This window comes from Gracilinanus agilis, chromosome 1, assembly GCF_016433145.1.
Source record: "Gracilinanus agilis isolate LMUSP501 chromosome 1, AgileGrace, whole genome shotgun sequence".
Lineage (NCBI taxonomy): Eukaryota > Metazoa > Chordata > Mammalia > Didelphimorphia > Didelphidae > Gracilinanus > Gracilinanus agilis.
This window is the reverse complement of record NC_058130.1, coordinates 526,432,082-526,452,942: the sequence shown is the minus strand read 5'-3', so window position 1 is coordinate 526,452,942 and position 20,861 is coordinate 526,432,082. Positions and strand designations below refer to the sequence as shown.

At 34.8% G+C, this 20,861-nt stretch overlaps 1 protein-coding gene across 6 annotated transcripts in view; it reads right to left on the bottom strand.

Annotated features, from left to right (window-relative positions):
• Nucleotides 1–20,861, bottom strand: part of NOL4 (nucleolar protein 4) — a 436,338-nt gene that overhangs the window by 293,383 nt on the left and 122,094 nt on the right. For all 6 annotated transcript variants that reach the window (XM_044658027.1, XM_044658025.1, XM_044658028.1 and 3 more), the window contains 2 exons: nucleotides 20,131–20,243; nucleotides 875–1,007 (listed from right to left, as the gene is read on the bottom strand). In XM_044658027.1, coding sequence (XP_044513962.1) covers nucleotides 875–1,007; nucleotides 20,131–20,243 — 246 coding nt within the window. The remainder of the gene's footprint in view (nucleotides 1–874; nucleotides 1,008–20,130; nucleotides 20,244–20,861) is intronic.

Below are 20,861 nucleotides of genomic sequence, written 5' to 3'. Positions count from 1 at the left end.
ATAGATTTTATCCAAATTAGCCAAAAAAGAAGAAGAAAAATTACGTGCATATAGAATTTTTCACATAGGAAAATGGTCATTTTGAACAGAAGTAGAAATAACTTAAAGTATTTGGCCTGATATCATTTTGATATGCTAAAATCCCAAGTGAGGCAAGAGAAGATGAACTAAGTGACACAAATTTTGTTGACATTACAGCTGCATGAACTCAGTGTCCCCCTCAGCAAGAGAAGCAGAGGGATATTCCTCATGTAGTCAGTCTTTTAAGGGCCTTTACATCTAATAGACATCAAGAATAGAAAATAACTTCATTTTCCCATTAAAATGGAAAATGGCATGACAAAAATAAGAATTCCAGCAAAATATTCATTTTTACACAAAACACTAAGTACATTAGATAGCTATTACACTTTGAATTCTTCATTGTAAACTATGATTTGAAAGCAAAAGCAATCCAATTTTTCTTGATTAAAGTCTTAACCCATCACAATGATTTTGTTTTCCTAAAATAAAGACAATTCTAGAAATCATCATGAATTGCATTGTGTTCCTGGGGGGACAGAAACAAACACAACCAGACTTCATTTAGTTAGCAAGAATATAAATTATGGCCAAGGAACGCAGGCGGGACAGCTTTATGGGAACAAAAATCTGCAAAGTTGCAATTGATTTCGTAAATAATTACTATGCAACAAACAAATTAAATATATGGTTCAAACTAGAAATATTTTAACCCCAAAAATTATTAATTGAATAGAAAACGTTGCCTAGGAATTAGATTCCACAGAAACACATAAACAAGTGACACTGGGGAATAAAGAATGTGACCTAGATTCATATTCATTGTATTTTTATTAGAAATGAACATTCTTACCATCTTGCTGACCAGGAACAGTCTGGGGGCTCTGCATTCTTTCTTCAAGGTTAGAACTAAGGTCAGAGTTCACAGCTGACATGCGCGTAGAATCACTCATATCAAACTCATCACTTTCTATAGAACTTTCATCCTACAAAATGAAAATATTATGGCATGAAACAAACCTCACATAGATCAGTACCTTCAAATAATATCCCCACTCTATAGATAGGATCACTTATATTTTAATCAGTTAATAAACATTTTGAGTTTTAATTTAATTCAATAAATACTTACTAAACACAAAGTATTATTCTATATGCTTGGTAGAAAAAGACTGAAAAAAATTCAAGCATCCTACAATATAAAAGAAAGAAGAAGAAGAGATCTGACAAGAGCAAAAGTGTGATGCAATCAACCAAATGATCAGTCAACTAATCTATCAGTATTTATCCAAGGTAGCATGTGAGGACAAATAAGAAGATGTGATGATTTTTAGATTAGCTAATTGGGAAGGCTTCTTAGAGAGAGAGATGCACCATGGGGTTTCCACTAAGTGGAAATATGAAAAAAAATGCAATCCAGACAACGATTGGAAGTGTATGGAAGACAACTGGACACAAATGAGGGAGAGTTTACACAAATTATTTAACTATTGTGTGGGTACATAGATTATGATAAAAAAAGAATATTGTGAAGTTGTAAAGGGTCTTAAATGCTAATCTAAAGTGTCATTTTTAGGAGCAGGTAGGTGGCTCGGTGGACAGCGAACAAAGGCTAGAGATGAAAAGTCCTGGATTCAAATGTGGTCTCAGATGCTTTCTGACTATGTGACTCTGGGCAAGTCACTTAACCTCTATTGCCTAGCCCTTATCATTATTCTGCCTTGGAACCAAAACATAGTATTGATTCTAAGATGGGAGCTAAGGATTTAAAAATAATAAAATGAATAGGGCACAGGAACTGACTTGATATGGGAATAAAGTATATAGAAGAGCCAAATATGAGTCTGAGATTTTGATTCTGAGTGATTATTTCTCTAACAAGAGAAATAAAAACATTACAAAGAAGAACACTTTAGGATATATTAGGTTTTAAATAGTCACTCAGCAATGCAACAATTTAACTAATTTTTATCCAGACAGAACTATCCTTTGAAAATATAGATTTAACATTCAGAAGAGAGACAGAGTGGATTTATGGATGTAGGAGTTTGCATAAAGATTCCCACTTGGTATTTGGAAAAGCACTAGATTTAGAGTCAGAGAACATGAATTTGAATGCTAACTCTGCTACTTACTACTTCTGTGACGTCTGTGAAGTGACTTGGAGAAGTATATAGACTATTGGAATCAGACAAACGTAAGTTCAGATCCAGCCTTGGACACTTACTAGCTCTCTGTAAAAAAGGCACTTAATGATAGCTCCTACCTCCCACAGTTATTGTGAAAATAAAATGAGATACTATTTGGAAAGTATTTTAAAACTCTTGAAGTTCTATGTAAAGGTACTCATTACTTGATTTTATAGTTTCCTCATCTGTCAAATAAGGAATGATCTTTAAGATTTCTTCCAATTCTAAAAACTATAATGTCATAAAATTTGATGAAATTGCCAATGAAGAGAATTACAGAGAGAAGAAGTGATGAGAGAGCCTCAAGGAATGTCATGCTTAAAGATGAGTAGGGGGCAAAGAAAGAGGAAAAGAAGGAGGCGGAGGAGGAATAGAAGCAAAAAGAAGCAAAAAAGGAGAGAAATTTCTCTGAAACCAAATGAGAATAGAAAAAGAAAGCTGACAAAGATAAAAAGAAATGGAGTCAAGAGCAAAAGGAGTTTGCCTTTCTAAAGAATTAAATCAAATAATCATTTTAGAAAAAGATAAATGATAAGAGGAAAGGTTAAGATAAAGATGGGTTTTTTAAACTCTAGATAGACAAGAGCCATGAGGCAAAGCTGATAATTTCAATACAATTTCAATAATCAGTATTTAAAAAATAGGAGCCAAATGCTATTTGTTGGGAAGAAAAGAATTGTGAGTTCAAGGAGAGAGATCGAGAATTATCGCTTCCTTAATATTACAGAGGACCAATTAGGGAAGCATAGGATTACTATGTGTCCTTTGTGATTTTCAATGAGATAGGACAGCATATCTTTGTAGTGGACCTAATTAATCAGCAATATTTTGTGACTTCCTCCAACATTGCTCCATTTCACAGGGATAGGAGAAAAGAATGTTGGGAGATAAGATCTGGGGATTAGCAAAAAATGAAAAAAAGAGAAAGCTTAATGGAACTTCTATTTTATAAACAGGTGCTTCATATCTAGCATGAATGGTAAAAAAGAATTTTTCAAGACCAATGAATTCTCAATCACTATAATTACATGTAAATGTTTTTTATAAGGAAAGCAACTTGGCATAGGAGATAGAGAATGGGCTTGAGTCAGGAAAATATGGATTTAGGTCCTAACTCTGATATATATATATATATATATGTATATATATATATACCAGTTATGTGACGCTAGGCAANTTTCAATGAGATAGGACAGCATATCTTTGTAGTGGACCTAATTAATCAGCAATATTTTGTGACTTCCTCCAACATTGCTCCATTTCACAGGGATAGGAGAAAAGAATGTTGGGAGATAAGATCTGGGGATTAGCAAAAAATGAAAAAAAGAGAAAGCTTAATGGAACTTCTATTTTATAAACAGGTGCTTCATATCTAGCATGAATGGTAAAAAAGAATTTTTCAAGACCAATGAATTCTCAATCACTATAATTACATGTAAATGTTTTTTATAAGGAAAGCAACTTGGCATAGGAGATAGAGAATGGGCTTGTGTCAGGAAAATATGGATTTAGGTCCTAACTCTGATATATATATATATATATATATATATATATATATACCAGTTATGTGACGTTAGGCAAGTCATTTAATCTCTCAATATCCCAGGCAACACTATAAACTTCAGGAAAAGTGTTCATCTTTATTGGTAGAGGAAGTTCTTCCCCAGGAACTCTCTAACATTGAAATCACAGGTATGGTCAAAATGGAAACAAAAATTTTTGTAACTACAATCATGGTTTAAGAGGGAAAAAAGGCTTCAGGAAAACATCAGTGTACAAAAAAGTCAATATTATTTATAAGAAAACACATCCCAAAGGAAGTAAAGCTTAAGATAAAGTTTAAGGAGAAAGGTTTATGTTTTGGTTGACAAAAGAGAGGAGGCTTTTTCATGCATTATGGATGACTTAGGTAAGAGCTCAGAGAAAGGAGAAATGTAATGAGCTACCCTTAGCCATTAGACAGGGTATAAACTGGAGTGGAAGAGGAGATATAGAATGGGTCTAGGACTAAATCTTAAAGGCTTGGGTTAGCAGGTTCTATATTTATGTCAGAAGGGAAACTATATTCTGTAGCAAAATCCACTCTTCTTGACACTGTAAATTACAGAACTCTCCCAGTTATGTATTAAAATGTAAATGAAGGGCTATCCTGAGGTTTTTCTTTTAAATTATTAATGAAGTCATAGTAGAAGCTTAATCAAAGTTAGTGGAAGAGAATGTTATTCTACAAAGTTCTACTCTGATACCCAATCATGGTTGGTGTGAGGATGACCCAGTTTTAGAGGTTATGCTAACAGTGTAGGTATGGAAGATTTTTTTTTAAGCCAGGTAGGCCAGACAAGCTAAACTAAATTTGGAAAGGTTCATCACCAGAAAACCAGCTACTACTAACTGGTATTTTATTTTCTCTACCAAAAATATTGATGCCAGCCCCTAAGGAATGGAGAAGCTATAGCAGATATCCATGGAAAATTATAGCAATGAAGTCACAGTTCTTTTGCAGAATTAGGAGCCACTAAGAGTTTCCTTTAACTTAGAAGTCTGTCACATGAATCCACAAATTTGAGTATTGAAATTGTAGACATGGATTTGTAAAATGTGATGAGGTAGAGCTGGGGATCTGAGATTTTACCTATGAGAAAAAAAGAGGTGAAGATGAAAGACATGTTGTGAAAAGGTAAAGAATATTTTTAGATAAAGCAAGCAGAGAGAATCCAGTTTGGTGAATTTAAGATTCAAGGTGATGGACAGTTTAATAAAATAAACAGATCAAGGAAGAGAACACAAAAGACAGAACATTCAGGATTTGAGAATTCAGAATATGAGTAGTAATGCACATAGTACAGGACAAAAAGATATACATGGTTGGAAAGAAGTTAGAGAACTCTCTCTCCCTCTCTTTCTTTATCTATTCATCTGTATCTATCTTTCTGTCTGTCTGCCTATCTATCTATCTACCTACCTACCTACATGTCTACATATAGATAAGTAGATATGAAAAATGGAATCGTAAAAGCAGATTTAGGAACAAAAAGTCAGTTAAATTGCTGAGGAAATTAACTTAAAAGACAGCTATTTCAACCAGAAGGCAATAGAAGTTTCACTGGGACCCAAACAAAAAAAACTTCTTGCTCTTTCAAAGAAGAAAAGAAAAGGGCAACAAAAACAAACAGATTTTCCATGCACTGAGACAACAGAAGTAGATAGGCTAGCTAGGATGATAACTGTAACTCTAGTGAAGAGTGTCTAGAATAAATTCTAGGATTCCGAGAGGTTGTTACAATACAGACCATCAGTTTAATACATTAAACCTCAGACATTTGACACTTGACATGATTCAGTTAAATAAAGTAGTACTTGTGATAAATTTTATCTATGGATAGTCTATAACTCTAAATCTATCTGTACTCTATAATGCATCAAGCATCCATCCTAGAGAGTCTTTTTATCCCTTTTAATCTATTTTAACATTGAAAGACAGTCATTAAAACACGTGGAAGATGACTTCATCAATAATTGTTAGTTGGAAGTGTTGGTAAAGACAATAAATGAAAAATTCTAGAAAGTTACCTGATCTATAAGTAAATATCAACTCAAAATGTAACATGTAGACAACTAAAAGTCCTACAAATACATCTAGTTTGACACATACACTAAATACTAGTGATTCTTTTTTCTACAGAAAAAAAATGAAATTGAACTAATGATCAAAGCTTTGGCTTATCTGTTAAATAAACAATGTGCTATATGAGAGGTCTTGGTAACAAAACTCTTTTCACAAAACTAATTCTTTAAAAAAACTCAAATATATTAATATAATGCTTTAAGGTAGGTTTCTCAGTATCATAATGCCCATTTTAGAGAACAAGACATTGAGCTTCAGAGAGGTTAAATAACAAGATTGTAGAATCATGGATTTAAAGATAGAAGATACTTTAGAGGCTATGTAGTATAGCTCCTTCATTTTATAGATGAGAAAACTGAAGATCTAAGAGGTTAACCACTTTGTCCATGCTTACATGCTTACTAAGTATTGGAACCAGCATACAAATCCATATGTCTTAACTCCATCTTCCATGATCATTTCTGTACACTACAATGTCTCACTATAAACAAGCAGACAAAAAACCCCAAGACAGAAAATTGAAATTAACCTTGAGATAAACTAACCTGAATTTCATTTTTTTAAACTCTTACCTTCTGTCTTAGTATCAATCCTGTGTATTGGTTCTAAGGCAGAAGAGTGGTAAGGGCTAGGCAATCGGGGTCAAGTGACTTGCCCAGGATCACACAGTTGGGAAATATCTAAGACCAAATTAGAACCCAGGCTCTCTCATCTCTAGTCCTGGCTCTCAATCCACAGAGCCACCCAGCTGCCACCACTCAATTGGTATTTCTATTGTATCTACATATGACATGTATGATAGGATTCTCATGAAACCTTAAAAAGAGGACTCCTAAAAGTCAGTCAGTATTTCCTGAAACTGTGTACAAATTCCAAGCAGTAAAGAATGAAAATGGAGACAACAGTGTATCCTATGGGCATTGCTTATGGTGGTGCTAAAAAGCTGTTTTTAGTTAGAAATGGAACCACTAGGTAAAATTGCTAAACTGATAATACTTTCTAAAGTTTTTTTTGTAAAATAAAAAGAAAAATTCTCACTCATTCATTATCTCAAGCAGCATAAAAGTGGCAACTTTATTTTAAATATTTCCCACTATTATCATTTATGATGACTATTCATCAGTAACAATAATCTCATTCATTTTCTAAAATGTCAGTTATACCATTGGTATGCATTGTAAAGTGCATTAATAAAAATCTTAAGTCAATGCAATGTATTTTCCAACTATTTACTAATTGAAAATTATCTTTTATTAAAGTGGCAAATATAGCTTAATCAAAGGAGTCTAGCAGAAATGATATTTTCTATAATACTTTTTTAAAAATCCAAAGATTTTGTCAGTGTAACAGTAGAAAGTTATCTTCTATATCCTTATCTCCATTCTGGCCTTCATATTGATTCAGACAAATAGAATCATGGAACTATTCTTTAAATTTGAGTAAGTGGCTTGCTGCCTTTTCACTTTTTCCTTACCTGTTAAAGATATAATGAGACAAACATACTACATTTTAAAGAAGTCTTTCAAATGAATAGATTAGAAATCAGGTATTCTGATGGGACTAGGAAGCTCCTCCTCTAGTTTTCTGGCTGTGTACCTTGTACAAGTCATTTCTTCTCCTTAGGTTTCATTTTCTCACTTGAAAAAAAGTGTGTTAAAAATAACAAAAATTATCCACTGCTTCAGGATTCAGTGACTTCCTACTACTAAATATCTACAGGCAGCAACTGGATGGTTACTCATTGTGGTTATAGTAGAGGGGATTCTTCTTCAGGTGTGAATGGGACAAGGTGGTTTCAGAGATGCTGATTCAGAGATTCTGGGATTCTATGAGATTCTGCAACTAAATTATCTCTAATGGTTCCTTTCACCTTTTTAAATCTAGAACTCCAGGGCTAAAAATGACTGTAGTGAACATCTAATCCATCTCCTTCATTTAACAAATGAGGAAATTGAGACATGAGACTGTTAAGCAGTTTGCCTGTGGTCATACAACTAGTTTGTGGCAGAACCACGACAGCACTTGAATGCCCTGACATAAAATCCCAAGGTTTCTTTTCATCTATTTGAAAATGCTCATGAGAAAGTATACCACATACAAATATGGAAACCTATTTTTGGGAAGTTTTTAACTTATAAAATTAAAACTGATAACCACAAATGGGACAAATAGCACAATGTAACAGTGATCTCTTCACAGAATCTCAAATTTGTAAGAGACCTCAAACAGAAATACCTTGTCCAGCATTCATGAGAATGGTCATCTAATATACAAGGAGTTAAACCAATTGTATAAAAAATAAAGCCATTCCCCAATTGATAAATGGGCAAGAGACATGAATAGGCAATTTTCAGATAAAGAAATCAAAAGTATCAATAAGCACATGAGAAAGTGTTCTAAATCTCTAATAATTAGAGAAATGCAAATCAAAACAACTCTGAGGTATCACCTCACACCTAGCAGATTGGCTAAAATGAAAGAAGGGGAGAGTAATGAATGCTGGAGGGGATGTGGCAAAACTGGGACATTAATGCATTGCTGGTGGAGTTGTGAACTGATCCAACCATTCTGGCTGGCAATTTGGAACTATGCTCAAAGGAATTCAAAAGAATGCCTGCCCTTTGATCCAGCCATACCATTGTTGGGTTTGTACCCCCAAAGAGATCATAGATAAACAGACTTGTACGAAAATATTTATAGGTGCGCTTTTTGTGGTGGCAAAAAAACTGGAAAAGGAGGGTATATCCTTCAATTGGGGAATGGCTGAACAAATTGTGGTATATGCTGGTGATGGAATACTATTGTGCTCAAAGGAATAATAAACTGGAGGAATTCCATGTGAACTGGAAAGACCTCCAGGAATTGATGCAGTGTGAAAGGAGCAGAGCCAGAAGGACATTGTACACAGAGGCCAATACACTGCGGTAAAATAGAATGTAATGGACTTCTGTACTAGCAGTTCGTGAAGAATTAAAAAAAACAACCCTTACCTTCTGTCTTAGAATCAAAACCAGGTATTGGTTCCAAGGCAGAAGAGTGGTAAGGGCTTGGTAGGTAGGGAATGGGGGTCAAGTGACTTGTCCAGGGTTACACAGCTAGGAAGTATGTGAATCCAGATTTGAACCAAGGACATCTCTCTGGGCCTGGCTCTCAATCCACTGAGCCACCCAGCTGCCACCCATAAGGACTTTTAATGAGAGGGAATATGTTACCTTCTGAGCACATCATTTCCCTTTTGGACCTTAGACCAAGAGACCCCAGTGTATATCCCCACTTTGATATTTACTGGCTGTAGGAATCACTTTATTACACATTGCTTTATTGAGCTTCACAAATATTGCATTGTTTTACAAACTGAAGGTTTGTGGCCATCCTATGTAAAGCAAGCCTATCAGAGTCACATTTTGGTAATTCTGGCAATATTTCAAACTTTTTCATTACTATTATATATAATATGGTGACTTGCGATCAGTGATCTTTGATGTTATTATCATTGTAACTGTTTGGGGGCCAACTTAATACATAAATATTGTGAGTATTCTGACTGTTCTACCTACCAACAATTCCCCAGCTCTCTCTCCCTTTCCTTAGTACTCACTCCCTTTTCTTTGAGACACAGCAATATTGAAATCAGGTCAATTAATAACCCATTAAAAATGGCCTCTAAAGGTTCAAGTGAAAGGAAGAGTCAATCAATGAGGCAGACTTCATTGTTGTCTTACTTTGATAAATTGCCACAGCCAGTCCAATCTTCAAGAGCCACCACCTTGATCAGTCAGTAGCCAACAACACTGAGGTGAGACCCTCCAGCATCGAGAAGATTACAACTTGAAGGTTCAGATGATGGTTAGCATTTTTAGCAACAAAATATTTTAAATTAAATTATGTACATTTTTCTAGACATAATACTCTTGCACACTTAACAGACTACAAACATATGATAAATATAACTTTTAGATCCACTGGTAAGCTAAAAAATTTGTGTGACTCACTTTCTTACAATATTTGTATTATTATAATGCTCTGGAACCAAACCCAAAACATCTCTGAGGTAATCCTCTAAGTGTAATATCATCTACATAATAGCATTTACCAGTACAAAAAATGCAATGGGTCAAATGTTTTCCAGCTCTAACAAAAAAAAAAAGTAGCTTGTAATTATTGGGCAGCTGGATGGCACAAGAGAAAGAGTCAAGAAAGTTCATTTTCCTGAATTCAAATCTGGTCTCAGACACTTACTACTTGTGTGACCCTGAGCAAGTCATTTATCTTTGTTTGCCTCAGTTCTTCAACTGTAACATGAACTGGAAGAGGAAATGGCAAACTATGCCAGTGTCTTTGCCAAGGAAACCCCTAATGAGTCATGAAGAGTCAAATGTGACCAGAAATGGCTGAATAACAAGAAGCTTGTAATTAAATATTGACATGTGTATGTTTACACAAGTTATATTTTCTAATATTTTTGTCTATGTGACCCTAACCAAGCAATTTAAATTTTGAATATCACCCCACTACAGTACAGTCCAGTTCTGTACAGATTGCAAAACAGATTGCTAATCTGCTTTGATAGATTATCTCACCAATCATGCTCTATATAGATAAGATAACTGATCCACCCACCCAATCCCCAAATTGGCTAATTCTTCATATGAGCATTCAGTAAAGATGTTTCTAGACACCCAAAGACACATACGTACATGCCTAATCATATGGTTAACATTTAACCATATATTTTAATTTAATCTTCATAAGGGGACAAGTACATGGAATCCATATCATACAGCAGCTACACTGCAAAATTGACAAATGACTAGAGAAGAGAGGCACAGAAACTCAACTTATTTGTCTAATTGGATTTTTCTCTCAATGTAATTTTGTTGACTTTTAACATACTCACTGAATCCTATTTGTCTTTTTATACAACTAAAGGAAGAGGCTAATGTCTTCAGTTCCATTCTCATTCTAGGCAAAGACCTACATACATTTTGCATCAATTTCAAGAAAATTACTATTCAATGATGATTCAATTATTTATTTTACACAGCAAATTATTTCAGTCTTCTGAATGCAATGAATCCCATTATCATTCTTCAACCAGGTCGAAGCTTTGGATTTTGGTTTTCTTTAAGATAAAATTCCAATACAATGAAGGAATTTCATCACTTAGAAATCCAACCATATTTTTTGCAATTAAAAAATCAGCAGTCTAACTATGTAGTGACAAGAATGGATTTATTTTTGCTTTTAACATGCTGTTGACTTTGAGTAGCCAGAAGGACCCAGCATGTGGTGGTAGCTCCACTGGCACTATGTTGATCTCCTAATTTTTTGGCAGAGAAACAAACACATCACTAGATGAGATTGCTACAAATAATTTGACAGTTTCCATTCACTTTAAGAAATAATTAAAATCCATTATTTGAAATTATTTAATGAATCAAAATTTTTTGCCCATTTTAATCATGAGAAATTTTTTCTAGCTCTCTTTGATGAATCTTACTCAATGTTTATCTTGCCACTTATTTCATAATTTATAAGGAACTGTTTGGTGAAATGTAATTAAAGTACTCAAGAAAAAATAATAAAAATTATGTAAACCCTATTTTTCACATATGAGTAGTCATTTCATAGGAACTATCTGTCAAACAAATTTACAAGGACATTCTTAAAATGGAGCTCACTCAAGAAGAGAGAAAAGTTTTTACTCGGGGCATATATATAAATATATATGTACATATACATACAAATATATATGTTTTACATAAATGTACACATTTATGTAAAACATATATACATACATGTGTAATAAACAAAGTTATGTGTATGCATATATAAAATAATGTTTTAATTCTACTAAGAATCCTTTAATGAGTTAACTTGAATTAAAATGAATGTTATAAAAAACACAGAATTTAAAATTTTGAGCCTTTTATAAGTAATTATGTGAGGCAAAAAGAAGTGAAGTAGTTAGAGAACCAGGCTTGGAACCTAGAAGACTAAGGCTAGTTCCCAACTCTGACAGATATTAGCAGTCTAATCTTATGCATGTTACTAGTCTCTGAGCATCTTAGGAAACTCTCTGTGAGTGTAAGTTGAAGGAAAATACAAACCTGCAATAAAAGACTGTGTTTCTTCAACTTGGATTTACCATCCCAGTGGAATCACAGGTCTAGTTCCTGAAATTGTCTTTATTGATAACGGTTTTGTTTTTCAATTCGCTCTTTTTGAACTATGAAAATTTTCTTTACCGCATAACTTTAAACCCCAAGGAAGCATACTATGATAAAAAGAGCAATGGATTTGGAATTAGATGATCTAAATTCAGATCCCAACTGTCATTTACTACCTGCAAAAAGTTAGGTAAAAACCACTGAATAAGCCTTGTTTTGTCATTTATAAAAATGAATAGTATCTAAGCTCCTTTGGGGCAAGCAATGTTCTGTGGTTATCTCTGAATCACCAGTTCTTAGAATAGTGCCTAAAGGATAATAATCATATAATAAATATTTTCTAAATGAATTAATAAGTGAATGAAGGGGATGAACTAAATGTAACATTAAAAAGTAGCATTAAAAAGGGTTTAAAGTCTAATAACACAGGTTTAAATCCTGCCTTTCATACCATTTGGGTGCTCTAGAGCAAGTCACTTCACATCCTTGGACCTCAGTTTATTCATCTATAAAATGAGGCAGATGAACTATGTGACATCTGAGGTCGCTTGCAGATAGAGATAGATGAGACTATCATATCTTTGATGCTATCATATGAAGTCTCCAAAATCCCTGCTAGCTTGAAATCTTTGATATGGTTGAAGGATCTTAAACTTTTCTCAGCACTTGGAAATATTCTGAACTGGATATGTTTATTTCTTTAGTGCAACAGGCAGGCTTTAAAATACTAGGACTAACTCCTAAGAAAGAAAAGAACAATTTGCAATTGTATGAATTATCTGGGGCCAACACTTCAATTCAGAAAGTTAAACATTGGCTTAGTGAACAGGTGAGACATTGCTTACATAGCTGGAATTCAAAAATCATCCATGAACTGGTTCTGCTTCAATTAATCAACTTTATACCCCATCTTTCCCCAAACAATTCCTCCTCTTTAGTCATCCCAGCGTTTGACTCTCTTTCCTGCCAAAGGACACAGACTTGCATTGCTCATTTCTATTTCCATACCTGTATTTGGCTTGTTCTCCTGACTTTGAACGTAATAACCCTTCCTCTCTAATAACATAAGCCATCTTTCATGACTCAACTCATGGACCAATTCGTCAAGCACAGTTTTCCCCACCTTTTCCAGTTCATGTTGACTTCTCTCTATTCTGAACCCTTATAGACAGCATTTCTACAGTGTCAAAGAATGACTTCACTTATAAGAGAGCTTTAAGGTTTGCAAAATGCTTTGCCTATGCTATCTCATATGATCTTTGTGACAATCCTGTGTGGGCAGGATGATTATTACCACCACATCACATTTGAGGAAATTGAGGCACAGAGAGATTAAGTGATTTGACCGAGTCACAAAGCTAATGAGTCTGAGGCAAGATTCGAAATTGCATCTCCTTGATTGCATGCCCAGCAATCTAGCCACTAAACCACCTTGCTGCTATATTTATTAATCTATGGAGTTCCACTAAACACTTGCCATGTGCTAGGTCCTGTCCAAAGAAGGAAGGATAGAGACAAAAGGAAGCACTCTCTGCCCTCAATAAACTTATGGGGAAGTTCAAAGCACACGTGCACACACACTACACACCCACACAAACACAGGCACACACATAGACGGACACATATAGAGACATATCTTAACCAGAAATGACTTCTCTTCTCTTCCCTCCATATTCCTACAGCAATTTCTTTCTGTGCCATCTGATTGATACTTAGTATATATTTACTGATATGAATTATTTGTCTTCCTTTTCTTTGATACTCTGGTGGCTTTGTCCTGTGATACAGATTAAACCCTACCTGTGCCTTTCTAATCTATAAGACTCTTGACCATTTTTCCCTGTAAAGTCTCCTCCACATTGGGCACATTCAGAATGCTTTCGTCTTTCTTCTAGATATCTTGAATTTGTGGATCTCATAAGCTGTCTATCTATAATTTATCCTTCGTCCTCACTCTGTGACCATCCTGCTTCCTTATTCAGGCATGAAGCTCTTATATACTTGGCCCTAATTCTTTTGCTCAATTCTTCCCAGGCAATATGTGGCAGCTTACTCTCCACTGGAACATTAAGGATGTTAAAAAGATAGACGTTGACCCTGGGTTAGTTATTTAACTACTTAGTGTCTGTGGCTATTATCTAAGCCTGGGAGTTATAGAGTGGTTATAAATTTGCATTTCTAGGAGATTTTCACTGGGACTTCCATATATTAGTGAAATAATAAGTCCAGGGAAGAGGGGGAGAGAGGACTAATAGGGTGGAAAGGAGGAGAGGAGGAGAAGGGAAGGGATCAGAAGAGAGGAGAGGAGAAGTGAGAAAAATAAAGAGAAATAGCTCTGCATTTCAGGGAGAGGCTTAAGGATTACAAAACCAATCAAACATGATTTCTTCTTTCTGTTTAATTGTGAACAAAGTATATTGTCCGTCTGCAGTGGCTGTCTGAAATACAATGTACATAGTGAAGGGATAGCTCTATGTGTTTTTCATCCAATTATATATCAAAGCCTAGAGAATAGTCATTCTTTACCCAATTGGTTTTTCTTACATGGATAGTAGATCAAATTCTAAATGTTTACAGTCCTCATTTAAGAGGCTCTGAAATGTTCTGGAGCCTACCACCAGCACTATTATACACACACACACACACACACGTGTGTATATAAGTGCATATATATGCAATATAGTATATATTATATATCATATACACATATATGCATATATAAATACATATATTATTAGGCAATTATTAGCACTAGAAGATCTCACCATCTACAGGGAATCATGTTGTACATTCTGTTGTATATCTTACATGATCAAAGTGAATAACTTTAGTGATTTTACATCTTTGTGTTTTTCACGTAACTTCACATTATAAGCAAATATCTTACTATGTCTCTCAAAGAATATTCTAGAATTCTCACATATGTACATAATTAGAGCAGATTTTTTTGACTATGCCAAATTTTTTAAACTGATAATGAATCCTTTGAACAAAATCCCACCTCTTCTTTTTTCACACCTTCACCAAAGATGCCCTTGATGTATGGGCAGATTATTCCTAGAATGATTTTGTAGAGGGACAGCTAGGTGGTTCTGAGGTTAGAGAGCCAGGTCTGGATTCAAATCTGGCCTCAGACACTTCCTAGCTATGTGACCCTGAGCAAGTCACTTAACTTCCATTGCCTAGCTCTTACTTACTTACTAGCTCTTCTGCCTTGGAACTGACACTTAGTATAGATTCTAAGACAGAAGGTAAGAGTTCTTTTTTAAAAAGATTTTACAGAGATGAGAAAGTAGGCATATGTATAGGTTGGTAGCCATAAAGATGTTTTCTTGATCTTCTTTCTGAACCAAAATCCCATAATTTTTATCATCCTGAATATATATTAAATTCCTGGATGTCAAAGATCATGGCTGAAACTAGTATCAGAAAATGACAGAATCTCAAAATTGAGGGAAAGAGGTCAAACTAAACAGATAATATCTATAAAGAACTTAGCACAGTGCCTGGCAAGTAGTAGATGCTTCATAAATGCTTTTTCCCCTTTATCTTTCTGTTTGATGTTATTCTAGAAACAGAGGACCTGTGTTCACACTGTGGCTCTTGTTCTTACTACTGTAAGACTTTGGACAAGTTAACCTCTGTTTGCTTAGGTTTCCTTATCTATAAAATTATGGAATTAGACAGGACAATCCAAAGTCCCATCAAGCTCTAAATCTATGACACTAAAATTAAATGACTGAAAGATGGCTGATTCCACTTTCAGACATCTTTAATCATTAAAAAATGTTTCTCAATATCAAGTTAAAACATGCTTTTCAGAAACTTCTACTCCGCTATTTCCTTATTTGTCCTTTGGGACCAAGCAAAGTAGGCCTAATCTCTATTTCACATGGGATAGCCTTTCAAATACTAGATGGTAGCCATCATGTTTCCCTTAACTCTTCTCTTTTCCAAAGCAAACATCCTTCAGTTACTCTCCTATGTAATCACATAGTTTTCAGCACCTTCTCTATCTGTATCCCAAATAGAATACATGAGATATAGTCTGACCAGGGCAGAATACAACAAGACTATACTTTCATTAATTCAGAATAAAAGACTTTCTTAATGTGCTTTTTAAAAAAAATATTTACCTTCTGTCTCAGGACCAATATTGTGTATTGGTTCTAAGACAGAAGAACAGTGAGGGCTAGACAATAGAGGTTAAGTGGCTTGTCACACAGCTAGGAAGTGTCTGAGCCCAAATCTGAACCCAGGACCTCTCATCTCTGGGCCTGGCTATTAATCTACCAAGTCACTTAGTTGCCTTGTTAATGCACTTCTAAGATTGAACTGTCTTCCAAGTCAGGTGACATTGCTGACTCACATTAAGTTTGCATTTCTGGTCTTCCCATCTATTCATGCCAGTCCTTCCCAAACTATCTATCTTCCATTTATTTTGGAAATATTCTATATATTATTATATATTATATGTTTAATCCATTGTTAGAGTGTATGTTCCTTGATGGCCAGCAATATTTCATTTCTTTCTTTTTTCTTTCATTTTTCCAGTGCCTAGCATTGTTCCCAATCCATAAAATAATAAGTTCTTAATAAAACCGTGTTATTTGATGAGTGGAGAGATAGAAGATTTTATCACACAGTTACCTCATCATGCCATTTCTATCATTTACTAGTGAAATTCTGTTTTTGTTGTTGTTTTCAAACTCAAAGTCTTTATATTTATTGTTATTAAGCTTCATTTTATTAGATGATATCCCTTTGGGGTTTTTTGGATGTAGATTTTTTATTGAGCTATTAATAACTGTTAGCTATTATTAGCTATTCCCATCAATTTCATGTCACCTATAAATTTGATAAGCATAGGATACTAGACTTATTCTATGATATTAATGAAACTACTGAACACAAGAGTTGTGGCCAAATAGGAACCTTTCTCCAGTTTGACATCAAGCCTTAATCACCATTTGTGTGTAAGGAGGATCAAGTATATTGAACCATACTGTAAGGCATGGAAGAGAAGAAAAGGGAGAGGATCTCAAATATGGGGGACAGCTAGTGAAATGACAAGACTTAACCACTAATTGGAGTTGAAGGGTGAGAACAAGTAAGAAGTCAAAGATGACATCTTAAGTTCCAAGAGTGGCTGACTGGGAAGATGATGGTACTTTTATGGTAATGAAAAAAATTTAGAAGAGGGAGGATTTTGGGGGAAAAGAAAATGATTTCCATTTTGGTTGTATGTTTTATGGTTGTCTTTTACGCCTTTGTTGGCTTTAAGATTTCTAGGGGACATCCAGTGCAACTGGCTAAAAGGCAGCTGGAAATGTAAAGATGTAGGTTAGAGGAGAGTCTATAGTTAAACAAGTAGATATTATAGTCATCTGTATATAAAGAATAAATGAAACCATGAGAACTAATGAGATCACCAAAAATAAAAATAGTACAAAAAGAGGGAAAGAAAAGAGGGACAGGACAGAGTCTGGGGACTTTTACTGTTAGTAAACATGATATACATAAAGATCCAACAAAGGTAGGGGAACTAGAAGAGAGCAGGGTCATGAAAACCTAGAGAATAGAGAGTCTCATGGATAAGAGGGTGATTAACAGCATCAAAGGCTACAGTATGTTCCAGGATGATAACTGAGAAAAGTCAACAGGTTTTTCAATGAAGAGTCACTATTAACTTTGGAGAGAGTGATTTGGGTTGAAAGATGAGTTCAGATGGCAAGCAGTGTCTAATATAGCACTTTATGCATGGTAGGTATTCAATAAATGTATGTTCAATCTATAGTAACTTTTATTTAAATAAGTTACTTTAAAAACTTATTCTCTAGTTATTTTAGGATATTTTAAGTTTCTGCCTATACTAGTACTAAGCATAAATGACAAAAAAATTGTGCTACTTGTTTATTGAGGCCTATAGTAAATTATAAGGATTAACTTTTCTCCTTAGTCTCTGATTAATAATATAAGATTTGATTTCTCATGGATTTTTCTTGGAATAGGAGAAGTGGTTAAGAGTTTTGATTTCAAAGAATTTCTCTGCAATTAATAGTAGGAGTCCACATGTCAAAAAAAGGTTATAATTAAGTAGATTAAGTGCTAATTATAAGCAATGAATGCCAGAGATGTCAATAATAGCTTACATTTATGTTTCTTGTTTATAGTTACAAATCCCTTTCATAAACCCTATCTTACGTGGCCCTCCCAAATATATAATGGGGAAGAAGCATACTAATTTTATAAATAGGGAAACTAAGAGTCATGTTTTATGCTTCTCAAATGCAAATATGTATTATAATTATCTTTCTTCATTTATTATTCCACATAAAACTGTGTACTCCTTGAGGGAAGAAACCTTAATGACTTATCTAAAAACTTAGTCATCTCTTTAACACCTAGCACAGTGAGTACTTGATATATATATATATATATATATATATATATATATATTTATCAATTTTATATGTTTTCAAACATTTTCAGGCTCATGATTAGAAATCCATAAATTGATAGTCTTGGAAGCACTATTTTGGGTAATTGTAAACATGTATATTCTTGTATGCAAGCATATGCTTGTTAGGTTCTCCCAGTGGATAATCTCCATCTAACAATGTAGTGAATTGCATATTTTCTGTAGTTTTCAGTCATGGAGATTTAGGGAGGTCATCATCATTGAGAGGGGGAAATGATTCATTCTGGGTCTCCTACCCAGGACTTGAAACTAGGATTCCATGATTCCAAGATCTAGGCTTCTATCCAGGATACCATGCTATCTCTTGGGCATATTCAGGAGGCATTTTAGTACTCTTGGATGATTCTTGCAATTATATTTAAATTGTATTTAAAGGAAAAGTTGCTGAAAGTAAGGACAAATTTCATTTATGCATTTAAAAGAGAATAGATACCTGAACCAAGGCTTTGAAGGTAGGATAGCTGCAAATACTTCTGCAATGTAAAGGAAACTCCTGTGTCATGGCCATTCTTACTAAAATTATTGAAGAAGACATCTGGGCTAAGCAGAGGGGCCGGGTAGAAATTATACAGCCCTTTGCCTTTTTTTTTAACACTTACCTTCTGTAAGAATCGATTCTTAGTGTCAGTACTAAGGGCAGCAAAGGCTAGGCAATTGGGGTTAAACAACTTGCCCAGAGTCATACAGCTAGGAAGTGTCTGGGACCACATCTGAACCCAGGACCTCCTGTCTCTTGGCTTGGTCATTATCTACTGTCTACTTAACTGCCCCTGCCCTTTGCATTTTACGGAACCACATAAAGATATTTTACAGAGGAAGAAAGATAAAGGAATAAAATGATGATGCTAAAAGAAAAAAAAACTATACCTCTTTGATCTTTTTTTAAAACTTTATTAAAGAGAAAAGAACCAAGTAGGCTGAAATTAACTAACTCCGCCCCCTCCAACCCCAACTCTGAATCTCCTCAGATTCAAGGTTTCCTCCTAGCGTGGCCCACCCTAGCATGGGATTGGTCCAATTCAAGACCAATCCCACGCCAGGAAGTAGCAAGGAGGGATCCCTGAAACATGGCTGGGGGGATGCATTACCCTGGTCCACAGTACTTTTAAAACCCACAGGATTAGAGAACATGTGGAGTAGAAAATACAGAGCTTTGAATCATATAGATGTCTATTTAGATATAAGATATGTATATTTCTACTTCTATATAACATACACATGTATGTATATTATATACACACATAAACACATGCATGTATCTATTCTGAAATCACAAATGATCCCAGTGGAAGTGAGAATAGAGAAAGAACTTAAATTCCTTATGGAAGCAGTCCTGGAGACAAGTAAAGCTGCACTGGCCTCATCATTTCTCTTGGTGAACCTTTTGTGGACTTTCAGTGAACCTTTTGTGGACTCTCAGTGAATGTTATCATAGCCTTCTCTGTGGGGCTGCCGGTCCACTTCCATATTTTTAGCTGAGCATTTTTCCCCTTTGTGTGACCCCGGGAAGACTACTTTATAATGAAAGATAACTGTAATTTTTAAAGTACTCTAGCTGCTACAAACAGTTCCAATTACCCTCACTTATTTTGTAATAATTTTAAAAGGATGACACAGGGAATTAAGCTATTTTAATGTCCTTACCTCATCTTGCTGGGAGCTCAGGAGCTGTAGTTTCATGTGCTTCATGTAGGCCATTGTAATTGGCATGTTGTAATCAATCATGCTGGTCACCAAAGTAGGAGGTTTCCCATTATCTGTAAGGAAAATAGTTTTCAGGCACACAGATTAATTGCAGAGCTTCCTATCGGATTGGCTCAATAATTCTCAAAAGTTTCCATTTGTCCTATTGGAGTAGGGTTCCAAGACACCATATGTTCATTTGCTCAAATGTTGTTTGTTTTTCAAATCAGATTCTCCCAAATGGAAGTTGCTATAGGTAAACACTGAGTGACTCATTAACTCTCTCAGGTAACCAGGATAGTACTTCATATCCTGGCTTTCTCATTATTGTGCTCATCTATAGAACAGGTTAATATTTACAAAGCACATTCCTCACAACAAACAGGTGAGGTATAAGAATTATTATCTATATTTTATAGATGAGGAAACAGCATCAGAGAAATTGACTACTTTTGGATGGTCACATAATTGGTAAGCCAGGAATCATACACTTTTTTTTAATTTTGAGCCCTGCACCTTTCCTACTGGGCAAATAGTTGGTGCAGTGGATAGTGCCCTGGGCCTAGAGTCAGGAAGATGTGAGTTCAAATCTGACTTCAGACACTTCCTAGCTGTGTGACTCCAGGTAAGCCTTTTAATCCTGTTTTTCACAGTTTCTTCATCTATAAAATGATCTGGAGAAGGAAATGGCA